Raw genomic sequence first — 15,398 nt, forward strand, 5'->3', positions numbered from 1 at the left:
CACTAGTAGCACCTTGGACCTTCAAACTAGCTTATGTATTCCCGCCGTTTCCTCTCATCCCCAGGCTGGTAGCCAGGATCAAGCAGGAGAGGGCATCGGTGATCTTGATAGCTCCTGCGTGGCCACGCAGGACTTGGTATGCAGACCTGGTGAATATGTCATCGGCTCCACCATGGAAGCTACCTTTGAGACGAGACCTTCTTGTTCAAGGTCCGTTCGAACATCCGAATCTGGTCTCACTCCAACTGACTGCTTGGAGATTGAACGCTTGATCTTATCAAAGCGAGGATTCTCAGATTCTGTCATTGATACTCTTGTTCAGGCCAGAAAGCCTGTAACTAGAAAAATTTACCACAAAATATGGAAAAAATATATCTGTTGGTGTGAATCTAAAGGATTCCCTTGGGACAAGGTAAAAATTCCTAAGATTCTATCCTTTCTTCAAGAAGGATTGGAGAAAGGATTATCTGCAAGTTCCTTGAAGGGACAGATTTCTGCCTTGTCTGTGTTACTTCACAAAAAGCTGGCAGCTGTGCCAGATGTTCAAGCCTTTGTTCAGGCTCTGGTTAGAATCAAGCCTGTTTACAAATCTTTGACTCCTCCTTGGAGTCTCAATTTAGTTCTTTCAGTTCTTCAGGGGGTTCCGTTTGAACCCTTACATTCCGTTGATATTAAGTTATTATCTTGGAAAGTTTTGTTTTTGGTTGCAATTTCTTCTGCTAGAAGAGTTTCAGAATTATCTGCTCTGCAGTGTTCTCCTCCTTATCTGGTGTTCCATGCAGATAAGGTGGTTTTACGTACTAAACCTGGTTTTCTTCCGAAAGTTGTTTCTAACAAAAACATTAACCAGGAGATAGTCGTGCCTTCTTTGTGTCCGAATCCAGTTTCAAAGAAGGAACGTCTGTTGCACAATTTGGATGTTGTTCGTGCTCTAAAATTCTATTGAGATGCTACAAAGGATTTTAGACAAACATCTTCCTTGTTTGTTGTTTATTCGGGTAAAAGGAGAGGTCAAAAAGCAACTTCTACCTCTCTCTCTTTTTGGATTAAAAGCATCATCAGATTGGCTTACGAGACTGCCGGACGGCAGCCTCCTGACAGAATCACAGCTCATTCCACTAGGGCTGTGGCTTCCACATGGGCCTTCAAGAACGAGGCTTCTGTTGATCAGATATGTAAGGCAGCGACTTGGTCTTCACTGCACACTTTTACTAAATTTTACAAGTTTGATACTTTTGCTTCTTCTGAGGCTATATTTGGGAGAAAGGTTTTGCAAGCCGTGGTGCCTTCCATCTAGGTGACCTGATTTGCTCCCTCCCTTCATCCGTGTCCTAAAGCTTTGGTATTGGTTCCCACAAGTAAGGATGACGCCGTGGACCGGACACACCTATGTTGGAGAAAACAGAATTTATGTTTACCTGATAAATTACTTTCTCCAACGGTGTGTCCGGTCCACGGCCCGCCCTGGTTTTTTAATCAGGTCTGATAATTTATTTTCTTTAACTACAGTCACCACGGTATCATATGGTTTCTCCTATGCAAATATTACGTCGGTCGAATGACTGGGGAAGGCGGAGCCTAGGAGGGATCATGTGACCAGCTTTGCTGGGCTCTTTGCCATTTCCTGTTGGGGAAGAGAATATCCCACAAGTAAGGATGACGCCGTGGACCGGACACACCGTTGGAGAAAGTAATTTATCAGGTAAACATAAATTCTGTTTTCATCTGTCAAGGTTGTCAACAAACCAAATAAAGAAAGAGGCGTTTCTACGCTGTGTACAAAATCTTTTACTAATGGGAGTGATCCATCCGGTTCCGCGGTCGGAACAAGGACAAGGGTTTTACTCAAATCTGTTTGTGGTTCCCAAAAAAGAGGGAACTTTCAGGCCAATCTTGGATTTAAAGATCCTAAACAAATTCCTAAGAGTTCCATCGTTCAAAATGGAAACTATTCGGACAATCTTACCCATGATCCAAAAGGGTCAGTACATGACCACAGTGGATTTAAAGGATGCTTACCTTCACATACCGATTCACAAAGATCATTACCGGTATCTAAGGTTTGCCTTCCTAGACAGGCATTACCAGTTTGTAGCTCTTCCATTCGGATTGGCTACGGCTCCAAGAATCTTCACGAAGGTTCTGGGTGCTCTTCTGGCGGTACTAAGACCGCGAGGAATTTCGGTAGCTCCGTACCTAGACGACATTCTGATACAAGCTTCAAGCTTTCAAACTGCCAAGTCTCATACAGAGTTAGTACTGGCATTTCTAAGGTCGCATGGATGGAAGGTGAACGAAAAGAAGAGTTCTCTCTTTCCACTCACAAGAGTTCCCTTCTTGGGGACTCTTATAGATTCTGTAGAAATGAAGATTTACCTGACAGAAGACAGGTTAACAAAGCTTCAAAATGCATGCCGTGTCCTTCATTCCATTCAACACCCGTCAGTAGCTCAATGCATGGAGGTGATCGGCTTAATGGTAGCGGCAATGGACATAGTACCCTTTGCACGCCTACATCTCAGACCGCTGCAATTGTGCATGCTAAGTCAGTGGAATGGGGATTACTCAGACTTGTCCCCTACTCTGAATCTGGATCAAGAGACCAGAAATTCTCTTCTATGGTGGCTTTCTCGGCCACATCTGTCCAGGGGGATGCCATTCAGCAGGCCAGACTGGACAATTGTAACAACAGACGCCAGCCTACTAGGTTGGGGCGCTGTCTGGAATTCTCTGAAGGCTCAGGGACAATGGAATCAGGAGGAGAGTCTCCTGCCAATAAACATTCTGGAATTGAGAGCAGTTCTCAATGCCCTTCTGGCTTGGCCCCAGTTAACAACTCGGGGGTTCATCAGGTTTCAGTCGGACAACATCACGACTGTAGCTTACATCAACCATCAGGGAGGGACAAGAAGCTCCCTAGCAATGATGGAAGTATCAAAGATAATTCGCTGGGCAGAGTCTCACTCTTGCCACCTGTCAGCAATCCACATCCCGGGAGTGGAGAACTGGGAGGCGGATTTCCTAAGTCGTCAGACTTTTCATCCGGGGGAGTGGGAACTTCATCTGGAGGTCTTTGCCCAAATACTTCGACGTTGGGGCAAACCAGAGATAGATCTCATGGCGTCTCGACAGAACGCCAAGCTTCCTCGTTACGGGTCCAGATCCAGGGATCCGGGAGCGGTTCTGATAGATGCTTTGACAGCACCTTGGACCTTCGGGATGGCTTATGTGTTTCCACCCTTCCCGATGCTTCCTCGATTGATTGCCAGAATCAAACAGGAGAGAGCATCAGTGATTCTAATAGCGCCTGCATGGCCACGCAGGACTTGGTATGCAGATCTAGTGGACATGTCATCCTGTCCACCTTGGTCTCTACCTCTGAAACAGGACCTTCTGATCCAGGGTCCCTTCAAACATCAAAATCTAATTTCTCTGAAGCTGACTGCTTGGAAATTGAACGCTTGATTTTATCAAAACGTGGTTTTTCTGAGTCAGTTATTGATACCTTAATACAGGCTAGGAAGCCTGTTACCAGAAAGATTTACCATAAAATATGGCGTAAATACTTATATTGGTGCGAATCCAAGAGTTACTCATGGAGTAAGGTTAGGATTCCTAGGATATTGTCTTTTCTACAAGAAGGTTTAGAAAAGGGTTTATCCGCTAGTTCCTTAAAGGGACAGATTTCAGCTCTGTCCATTCTTTTACACAAACGTCTGTCAGAAGTTCCGGACGTTCAAGCTTTTTGTCAGGCTTTAGCTAGGATCAAACCTGTGTTTAAAACTGTTGCTCCACCATGGAGTTTGAACTTAGTTCTTAATGTTTTACAGGGTGTTCCGTTTGAACCCCTTCATTCCATTGATATCAAGCTGTTATCTTGGAAAGTTCTGTTTTTAATGGCGATTTCCTCGGCTCGAAGAGTCTCTGAGTTATCTGCCTTACATTGTGATTCTCCTTATCTGATTTTTCATTCAGACAAGGTAGTTCTGCGTACTAAACCTGGGTTCTTACCTAAGGTGGTCACTAACAGGAATATCAATCAAGAGATTGTTGTTCCATCTTTGTGTCCTAATCCTTCTTCGAAGAAGGAACGTCTGCTACACAATCTAGATGTAGTCCGTGCCCTGAAATTTTATCTACAGGCAACTAAGGATTTTCGACAAACGTCTTCCCTGTTTGTCGTTTATTCTGGTCAGAGGAGAGGTCAAAAAGCTTCGGCTACCTCTCTCTCTTTTTGGCTTCGTAGCATAATACGGTTAGCCTATGAGACTGCTGGACAGCAGCCTCCTGAAAGAATTACAGCTCATTCTACTAGAGCTGTGGCTTCCACTTGGGCCTTTAAGAATGAGGCTTCTGTTGAACAGATTTGCAAGGCTGCAACTTGGTCTTCTCTTCATACTTTTTCCAAATTTTACAAATTTGACACTTTTGCTTCTTCGGAGGCTGTTTTTGGGAGAAAGGTTCTTCAGGCAGTGGTTCCTTCCGTATAAAGAGCCTGCCTGTCCCTCCCGTCATCCGTGTACTTTAGCTTTGGTATTGGTATCCCAGAAGTAATGATGACCCGTGGACTGACCACACTTAACAGGAGAAAACAAAATTTATGCTTACCTGATAAATTCCTTTCTCCTGTAGTGTGGTCAGTCCACGGCCCGCCCTGTTTTTTATGGCAGGTCTAAAAAATTTTTAAATTATACTCCAGTCACCACTGCACCCTTTGGCTTCTCCTTTCTCGTTGGTTCTTGGTCGAATGACTGGGTGTGACGTAGAGGGGAGGAGCTATATAGCAGCTCTGCTGGGTGAATCCTCTTGCACTTCCTGTTGGGGAGGAGTTAATATCCCAGAAGTAATGATGACCCGTGGACTGACCACACTACAGGAGAAAGGAATTTATCAGGTAAGCATAAATTTTGTTTTTCAGACTTGTTTTAATAAATGTTTGTTCTTTGATAACCAATATTTTGCTGCTTTTTTAAACTGCCAAACATTGACTGAAAATTCTTTGTGAGGAGCTGGATTCCGATTTTTTCGGAGTGAATATATTGCACTTATTTCATACAATTGAATATAACACATACCAGTGAAAGCTTTACTCCTTTCAGTGATATCCACACAAGGAGTCCACCTCAAGAGGGCCCAAACTATACATATGAAGACCGGTTTATCTACAGCACATTGATGAATTGAAGACACTATTGTGCAAGGAGCTCGATTCGTATTTTATCTGAGTGAGTATGTTGCGCTCATTTTACTGGGTTTATCTACACACACAAAAGTGAAGTTTTCTAATCCTTATAAATTATTTGACATTTTGGTTTATTGAGGAGAAAAAGAAGTATCAGGACCTGCACCTCTATCTCGAAACTCTATATATAGAAATATTTATTTACAATAAAACGGACATTATCCAGTAAGTGAAGACCATTGGAATGTTAAAATTGCCCAGTAAATATACAGTAAAACACATAAATAAATACATCTGTACACACATATACATATACACACACACACATATATATATATATATATATATATATATATATATATATAGTATAAATAAGATAAATTTAAAGATGGGTTAATCCAGCACAGACTAATGATACACAAATAAACAAATTTAAATTGCTATGAAAAACAACAGGGAGCCGCCAGGTCAGATTCAAGAGAAACAAGACATTTATTGAATCATATTCAATCTGAATAAAGAACCTACAAATATAAGTTCATAAACATCAAAACATATATGAGTAATCCTAAAGAACTAAGGAAAAAAATGTCCATGTACATTGAACCGGTATAAATGAGCTCAATAATACTTAGTCTAGACTATGACATAATAAATCACATTAATAATCAGGAACAAGAATATAGCACAAGATAACATAAATGAATAAACATATAAAGCAATCCACACTGCAATCAGCATAGAATATATGTATCTTGAAAGCAAATATCAAGTTCATCAAAAACTCTTGCTTGAATGTATGAATAACTGATCCGTAGCAAGGCAAGGGAAACTGTATAGCCCAAAGTCACTTGTTAGAAAGGCATTCGTAGAAAATTATTAAGGCATATGCTGTTGTAAAGCCAGAATTAGTGAATTACAGTTCCATAGCAAAAGCAAAGCAAGGAAGATATTAAGCACAGAGTTTCATGTTAGCGATATTCAGCAAAAACTTGACATAGCGTAGGTTATTTGTAGAGCAAAGAAAAGGCAAATGAAGCACAGGGTGTCCAGGTAACAGCGGACTTCAAGAAATATATATATATATATATATATATATATATATACACATATATTTAAACGTATGAGTATATATGTATGTATCTCTATGTTTAAAAAAAAAAAAAAAAGGGGCATTTAACACCTGAGACTTCATATCTTTTGAGCCCTTATAACTTGTGCACAACAGTAACCTCTCCACTGGTAATCTAGCCCTCAATGGGACGTGGTGTCAAAGAACAAAACCAGCTATTTCATATACAAAAATAAACTAGCAATTTCTCAAACATTTTATACTCTGCTGCTGGTATAACAAGTCATTGGAAACAAATTAAGGGGAAAACTATTTTACAGTAAACTGTCCCTTTAAAGGAGGAATGTGCTAACTGACCTTGGTTCACAGGAAATATGTATGTAACAAAAAAATGCTACAAAACTGAAATGCTACTGCTAGTTTAGGCTTTTTATTTAATTTCATAGGTGTCCACAGGGAGGCGGTAGAACACAGCAGTTTTTTCTCTTGCTTTTTTGTGCACTTATTAGTATTTATTTTTGTTTCGCAGCCTACACTTTAACCACAACAGCCAAGTCATTATCAGTCACAGACACAGTAAATACTAATAGTCTCAATGACATTGCTGTTTCAAGAAGTCCTTATGACAACATGACACAATTATTCTCTCATCCTTATTTGGTCTTGATTGATCTTAAAAACTGCAGATTTGCATTATTTCAGATTCCATTGTGAATCCTTTGTTTTAATATGTTATTGTTAATATCACACTGCTTAAAGTAAAACATTGTAGCACCCTATTTGCTATAGGTCGGTTAAAGGAGCATATAAAACCTATATTCTTTATCATGCTGAAGTCAGTCATGTGATACCATATCTGAAAGACTATGCGCTGCTCTTGTTCTGCTATACATATAATTTTATTCTCTGGAGACATCATGAGGAACAGCAATTTGATCTATGTTCACAATCTGTTCTAGTGTATTGAATATCATTGTGATATAGCCTATGCTTGACTGAGGCAGCTAACCAAGGCCACCTTTACCTCAGCCTAATATGTAAGCCAGCAAATCAGAAAATTAACATAATATCACAGTCCAGCTAGTTAAATTAGTTGATTCTTTGCGAGCACTTTGAAACCATAATTGCTGGGGAAAAGGATGGTGCTTTTTTTTGAGATAGATTTCACATTCCCTCTCAAAACTCACCAGAAATCAGTATAAACTATAATGTTAACTTGAATTGTTGTTGCACTCTAGCATAAAATACAAAACCACCTTAAATACCTACTACTTTCCCCGCTGCACTCATTAATCCCTCTTTCACTCACTAACTACCATATTGTACAATCAGCCCATCCAACACCATCTTGTTATAAAAAAACAAATGCAACTCAATGAATACAAAATTAACATATAAGTTTCCTTGTGTTCCCCACAATGACCTTCAAGCTTTTACTTTCCTGAATAATATATATTTTAGCTTTGCTCTTGACAAATGACCTTTAATTCCTTGGACACTTTTGCCATTCTAAACAAAGAGGTATATAGAATCCCACAGCAAAACCTGCTGGTTACAGTCTGACTGATTAAGGTCTATCTGGCAGATAAGGTATTGTAACATATTTTGTAATCTTAATTAAGTTTTCAGTTTAAACGGACTAAATAAAGCTCCTCCATGGGATTTATTTGAATTCACGTCTTTGATTTCTTTGGTGGGAAATAGTGGAAAAAAGTGCAACCTATTCATGACATATCCACGTTTTTACTTTAAGGGGCGGATTTAATAAGCAGCGAATGCTGCTTTATCCGCCCGTAGTTTCCGGATCGCTGGAAACGGCAGTTAAGAAGGAGCGCTTCTGCTTAACTTGGTGGCGGACTGTAATCATCCCGATCAGATACGATCAGGATGATTGACACCCCCTGCTAGCTACTGATTGGCGTTGAATGTGCAGGGGGCGGCATTGCACAAGCATTTCACAAGAAATGCTTATGCAATCTTAAATGCCGACAGCGTATGCTGTTGGCATTTTGCAATGTCGGGCGGACATGGTTTATTATAGTGAATTATGTCTGCCCGACATTTGGTAAATTGACCCCTAAGGATTGTTATAGGGATATGCATACCAACTGACAAAAGTAGGCCTTAACTCCTAGTTTATTTTGGCTGATTGCAATAATAAAAGGGATAGTCTAGTCAAAATTAAACTTTCATGAATCAGATAGAGCATGCAATTTTAAGCAACTTTCTAATTTACTCCTATTATCAATTTTTCTTCATTCTCTTGGTATCTTTAGTTGAAACAGCAAAAATGTAAGCTTAGGAGCCGGCCTATTTTTGGTCCAGCACCTAGGTAGAGCTTGCTGATTGGTGTCTAAAAGTAGACACCAATCAGCAAGCACTACCCAGGGTGCTGAACCAAAAATGGGCCGGCTTCTAAGTTTATATTCCAGCTTTTTCAACTAAAGATACCAAGAAAACAAATAAATATTGATAATAGGAGTAAATTAGAAAGTTGCTTAAAATTGCATGCTCTAGCTGAATAATGAAAGTTTAATTTTGACTAGACTATCATTAAAATGGGCCGTTCCTTAATGACAACACTTTAATGTTTCTGTATGCAGAGGCAGTTGTTGTAGTGGGTTTTTTTTTTTTTTTTTTTTTTTTTTTTTAGACTTAGGGGCATATTTATGATTGTGCGAGCGGACATGATCCGATAAAGCGTATCATGTCCTCTGCACATCGATAAATGCCGACAGCATACGCTGTCAGCATTTATCATTGCACCAGCAGTTCTTGTGAACTGCTGGTGCAATACCGCCCCCTGCAGATTTGCGGACGCTAGCAGGGGGTGTCAATCAACCCGATCTTATTCGATCGGGTTGATTTCTGTCGATTTCTGTCCGCGGCCTCAGAGCAGGCGGACAGGTTATGGAGCAGCAGTCTTTAGACTGCTGCTTCATAACTTCTGTTTCCGGCAAATTACGGAGCTTGATAAATATGCCCCTTAGTCCCAATCAGCTCATTGGTAGGATTAGATTGGTTGGCTCATGTTGGTAAGAAATCTGTGAAGCAACAAGGGGTAGGAATTTCATTTAGGATTTTTAACATATAGTTTTTACCAGTCACTATCTTTAAAGGGACATTAAACACTTTGAGATGGTAATATAAAATGATAAATTGTATATATAAAACAACTCCGCAATATACTTTCATTATTTATTTTGTCCTCTTTGCCTGTAATTCCATTCTGAAATTGTGAGCTTTTCAGTTCCTGTTAGAAATGGAAGTGCAGAACACTGTTAAATCCAGCACAGCCATTGGCTGCACACTCTAGTGACCTATTTATAACTGACCCTAATTGGCCACAGCAGAGAAGGTAACACAAGTTACAACATGGCAGCTCCCATTGTTTTATAGACACTAAAACTTTACACTTATTTTGTCACTTTTTAAACAACTAATGAAACTTTAAAAAATACATCTACATGTTAGTCATGGACTAATCTTTTCTTTGAATGCATCATTCTGTCTAGCATGTATTTAGTGTTTAATGTCCCTTTTAAAGGCATGATAACCACATTGTAATTACACATTTTTTCTGAAGTGTTGCAGTAAAATAACATACTTAGATTAGTGTGATGTTTAAATGCATTAACACCTGGTTTACTGCATTGTTTTACCAATGTTAAATCTCCACCCAACACTGCCTTAGGATTAGTTTCCATTGAGGTGGTAAAGTTTGGAAACTGGCGGTAAATTAAAAAGTCTCCATAGACTTTAATGGAGATAAATGGTTTTTACCATCAGTTTCCAAACTTTACCACCTCAACTTAAACTAGCCCTTAGTTGTTGCTGTAAATCCGGACATGGCACTGGAGCAGACAAGGCTAGCCATCTCCAGTTATTTGCAATATCATATCTAGCCAATTAGGGACAGGTATGTAGCACAGAAAAGCTTGTGAGTCTGCAGTGTGCACTTCCAATTAAATGACATCTGCATACTTAAACTTTTTATACTGCAACCTCCAAGTGTTTGATAGGTATTAGCATATTTTTGCAGCCTGCAGCTTTTATCTATTTACGGTGCTGGATTTATTAGAGAACAAGTGCAACATCCAAATATCAGTGCAAATCCAGTATGTTGCACTTTTTCTCTAATAAATCCTGCACCGAAGATAGCTGAATTCTGCCGTTGTGCACATACCAAGTGTTTGATGTCCCTTTAAGTCTATGTCCCCATGTGTGTAGGTCTTGATAATAAGAAACATCTTTTTGTATTTCTTTGAGGTGAGAAGTAAAAGAACATTGCAAGAAATGGCTGTGCCTTTATCTTTCCCTGATGATAAAACAAGGTAAATAATGCATTTGTTTCTATTTATCTCCATGTTTATTGTAGATCTCTCCTGTGACTTTTCATGACTGAATTGTTGCTTCACTGTACGGTATCACACTTTAGTGAAACTACAGAAACATTCAATTATAATTTCTGTAAAGTGGTGAAAAGGAGTAGGCTATTATAAATGGATGCAGGTGAGGTTTGTAAAATAACAATACAACACTTGTTGCATATAAGCCTCTTTTAAGCGAGTTCTTTTTTTTATGTGATCTGTACACTTACCTTTTTTTTTAAACTGCATTACAACAAAATAACAAGTTACAGCAACGCTTTTATTAGGCCGTTTAGATATAAATACTGGGCAAGCTTTCAAGCTTGCCAAGTCTCTTCCTCAGACCTGTGTAATTGAAAAGCTGATATGACATAACTTTTGTACAGATTTTGTGGCAACATTTCCAATGATCAGCTATTGCATACTGACATATAAACATTTCCAATCATCAGCTATTGCATACTGACATAAACATTTCCAATCATCAGCTATTGCATACTGACATATAAACATTTCCAATAATCAGCTATTGCATACTGACATATAAACATTTCCAATCATCAGCTATTGCATACTGACATATAAACATTTCCAGTGATCAGCTATTGCATACTGACATATAAACATTTCCAGTGATCAGCTATTGCATACGGACATATAAACATTTCCAATCATCAGCTATTGCATACTGACATATAAACATTTCCAATCATCAGCTATTTCACACTGACATATAAACATTTCCAATCATCAGCTATTGCATACTGACATATAAACATTTCCAATCATCAGCTATTGCACACTGACATATAAACATTTCCAATCATCAGCTATTGCACACTGACATATATACATTTTGGATGATCAGCTATTGCACACTAACATATAAACATTTCCGATGATCAGCTTTTGCATACTGACATATAAACATTTCCGATGATCAGCTATTGCACACTGACATATAAACATTTCCGATGATCAGCTATTGCACACTGACATATAAACATTTCCGATGATCAGCTATTGCACACTGACATATAAACATTTCCGATGATCAGCTATTACATAATGACATATAAACATTTTGGATGGTGCAGTAAGGAGGAATGCTACATTTTAAGCACTGTTGGCATTCATTTGTGAGAAATATTTTTTGTTGTCTTAAAGGGACAGTTAAGTCCAAAAAAACGTTCATGTTTCAAATAGGGCATGTAATTTTAAACAACTTTCCAATTTACTTTTATCACCAATTTTGCTTTGTTCTCTTGGGATTCTTAGTTGAAAGCTAAACCTTGGAGGTTCATATGCTAATTGAAGGCCACCTCTAATCTAAATGCATTTTGATAGTTTTTCACCACTAGCGGGCATTAGTTCACGTGTTTCATATAGATAACATTGAGCTCTTGAACGTGAATTTACCATGGAGACAGCTCTGATTGGCTAAAATGCAAGTCTGTCAAAAGCACTGAAATGAGGGGGCAGTCTGCTGAGGCTTAGATACAAGGTAATTACAGAGGTAACGTGTATAATTATAACTGTGTTGGTTATGCAAAACTGGGGAATTGGTAATTAAGGGATTAGCTATCTTTTAAAACAACAAAAATGCTGGTGTTGACTGTCCCTTTAAGTCCCAAATATCCTTTTGATAAGATAACCGAGTGGAATTATTTAATGATTTCTGCATATAATTTGTTTATGATAAGGATAGTCATGTTTAGTCCTATTTACAAGACCTTAGTGTCTAATTAAATTGGCCATCATATTTCTCCGTACAGGGATAAAGCTCATTTGGGTTTAACTTTGTTGCCTCTATATTATTTAAAAACAAAGCTGCAGATTATAAAATAACAATGTCATTAGCATATTTTGGCTAACATGAAGGTTTATAATTCAGGTTGACTGCCTTTAAAGGGCCATTATAATCAAAAATTACATTCTCTAATCCAGGGATGGGGAACCTTGACCCTCCTGATGTTTCAGTACTACATTACCCATGATGCTTAGGCACTCTGAAGTCCAGTTGAGAATCATGGGAAATTTAGTTCTGAAACATCTGGAGGGCCAAGGTTCCCCATCCCTGCTTCTATTAGAGCATGTCATTTTAAGACTATTGACACACAGTAGAAGTGCCACTCAGGACCTGCAGAGCACTACTGGTCCGAAGCGGAAAATGCAGCTGATCCAGTCAGCAGCGCTAGTTGCATATCTGAGTCGTGCAAGTTCCACTCGGGACCTGCAGTGCTCTGCTGATCACAAGCAGCATTTCTACTGTGTGTTTAACCCCTTTGTAAGGGTTAAACACACAATACTGCAGAGAAATGCTACGATTCCTAGAGAGGATAGCTGTTCTTTTCAGGATCAATAGAGACTTACATAGAAGTTTGTATGGTCACTGTCGAGTGCGACATAGTATTTTTACAAGGCCTTTTCGGATGCCAGTTTGGTAGAGACTCCTTTTGGAGCAGATCCAGTACAGATTTGAGGCTCTTAAGCTAGCCACTTCTTTATTTCTGATGCTACCAAGTATTTTCAGCCAAGAGCAAAGAAATCTGGCTTCGCTGTATTAGCCCGCGGGGCGTTTTGGATAGTTGATTTTTCCTCTGAGTCCAGGTTTTCTGATGCATCCGTACGAGTAAGGACTTGTTTGGTTCTGATGAAGGAGTTTTGCCCCCAGTCCGGGATTAGTTCCAGTGGGGGGTTGATTATTTCTGTTTGTTTTCAGGCATGGATGCGAGATGTCCCAGATAGTCTGTGGACATAGTTCTTTGAAATTTCTACGTAGTAGTCATTCCTTTCCTGCTGGAGGCAGGTTCCTCCTCTCATTTTTATCTGCAGGTCAGATAACTGTGAGGTATTTTTTGTAGTTCTTTTGGGACTTCTTTCCTTGTGAGGGATAGTTCCAGTTCCCGTAAGAAGAACAGGGCCTAGAATTTTATCATTCCTCTTGAGTTTCCCGAAAAGGATGGAATTTCGCCCTATAGTAGACCTAGAGTGTCTCAACAGGTTGTCTCAGGGTACCGTTCTTCAATTGGAAACCAGTGGTTTCCTTCTTCCTTTTTAAGATAGGAGGGTCAGTTCATAGTTACCATAGTCCTGGGGGACGCATATTTGCGAGTTCCTGAGGTTTGTTTTTCTGTCAAACACTTTCATCTGAGAGTCTGCGGTTATACACGTTCAGATTGTGGACCGAGGAACTTGTGGATCTGTCTTTGAGGATAGATCTAGATCTGTCAACATGAGATTCTTCTATGTGGTTCAGAGAGGGAATTTAGTGGTAGATCATTTGCTTTGCTTGCGAGAGGTAGCAGGATTTCTCACCCTCCTACCCATTTAGATTGTAAGTTCCCACTTGAACAGGTCTCCCAATTCCCCCTGTATTTGTTTGTTAAATTTTGTCTGGTGTCTCATATTGTACTGTCCCTTTTACCTTTGTTACCCATGGACAGCACTGCGGAATCTGTTGGAGCTTTATAAATAAAGAATAATAATCGTTATCCGCATTCCCCAGAATCTTTTGTTTTTCTCAGGAGCATCTGTCTCGGGCATATGCTTCTGGAAGCTTTCCTGAGTAATAGTCATAGTCGCTAGACTGTTGGGTTGGTGACTTTGGACTTGGGAGGAGTTTGCTTTCCCTATCACCAATATTGGAGTGGAGAGCGATCTACAATGCCCTGACAGTTTGTCCTCAGTTGTCTTATCTGGTTTTTCAGGTTCTAGTTGCAATTTCATCTCAGTGGTTCACATTAAGCATCTGGGAGAAACCTGGAGTTCCTTTGCCCTGATTGGCGTGGATTGTTCGGTGGAAGGCTGCTCACAATTTGGTTTATCCACCATTCACATTTCAGTATATACCGGTAGCGGACTTCTTGAGCAGTCAGATTTTTCATCCTGGGAGTGGGTTTTCCCAGAGGTGTTCTCCAGGTTAACTTTCGCATTGAGGGTGCTGGAGTTGGAAATGGCAGTGCGCCAAATTTCCAGGTTATGTTTAGGGTCGGGGATTAGCAGGCTGTTTTGCTAATTACCCTGGTGGTCCTTGGGATTTCTGTCTGATGGCTCTCCTTCAAGAGTCTTTGTTTGTATCATATGGGAGTGAGCATCAGTATTTTTACAGTTCCTGCATAGTCTCGCAGGATCTAGTTTTCACACTTAGCGGAGATGTTTTTCTTCCACCTTGATGGTTGTTCCTGTGGCAGGACCTTCTAATTCAGAGTATTTTCTTTCAGACAACTTCTTTTTCTTTGAAGCTTTCTGCTTGGTGATGGACTGCTTAGTTATGTCTAAGCATGGTTTTTCTGAATCTGTTATTGAGACAATGATTCAGGCCCTCTAGTCTGTTACTAGTTTCTTTTAACATAAGGTATGGCGGGAATTCCCTGATTGGTGTGAATCCATGGACTTCTCTTGGAAGTAGGGTCAGGATTCCTAGGGGTTTTTGCCCTTCTCCAGGTCCGTCTGAAGGACTGTTTGTCAGTTCTCTGAAGGGTCAGTTTTCTGCATTTTTTTTTTTTTTTTTTACACAAGTGTCTGACTGATATGCCAGACCTTTGTTTTTAAGTTTTTGCAACAGGCTCAGTTTGAGCCTTAGCATTCCATAAGATTTTAACTCTCTCTTTCTTAGAATTTTCTTTTTTGTTATTTATCCTGCTCGGAGAGTTCAAGTACTCTGGGCTTTGCAGTGTGATTCGTTTTATCTTTTCTGATAAGGCGTTTTTTTTATCCTAAGTGGAAATATTTTTTGGGAATTGTTGTTCCCTCTCTGTGTCTTATTTTTTGA

At 39.5% G+C, this 15,398-nt stretch overlaps 1 protein-coding gene across 4 annotated transcripts in view; it reads left to right on the forward strand.

Moving 5' to 3' along the window:
• The window catches only part of TANK (TRAF family member associated NFKB activator), a 188,255-nt gene that overhangs the window by 135,799 nt on the left and 37,058 nt on the right, over positions 1 to 15,398 (forward strand). For all 4 annotated transcript variants that reach the window (XM_053698361.1, XM_053698364.1, XM_053698363.1 and 1 more), the window contains exon 7: positions 10,524 to 10,588. In XM_053698361.1, the coding sequence (XP_053554336.1) occupies positions 10,524 to 10,588 (65 nt within the window). The remainder of the gene's footprint in view (positions 1 to 10,523; positions 10,589 to 15,398) is intronic.

Source organism: Bombina bombina, chromosome 1 (assembly GCF_027579735.1).
Source record: "Bombina bombina isolate aBomBom1 chromosome 1, aBomBom1.pri, whole genome shotgun sequence".
NCBI lineage: Eukaryota > Metazoa > Chordata > Amphibia > Anura > Bombinatoridae > Bombina > Bombina bombina.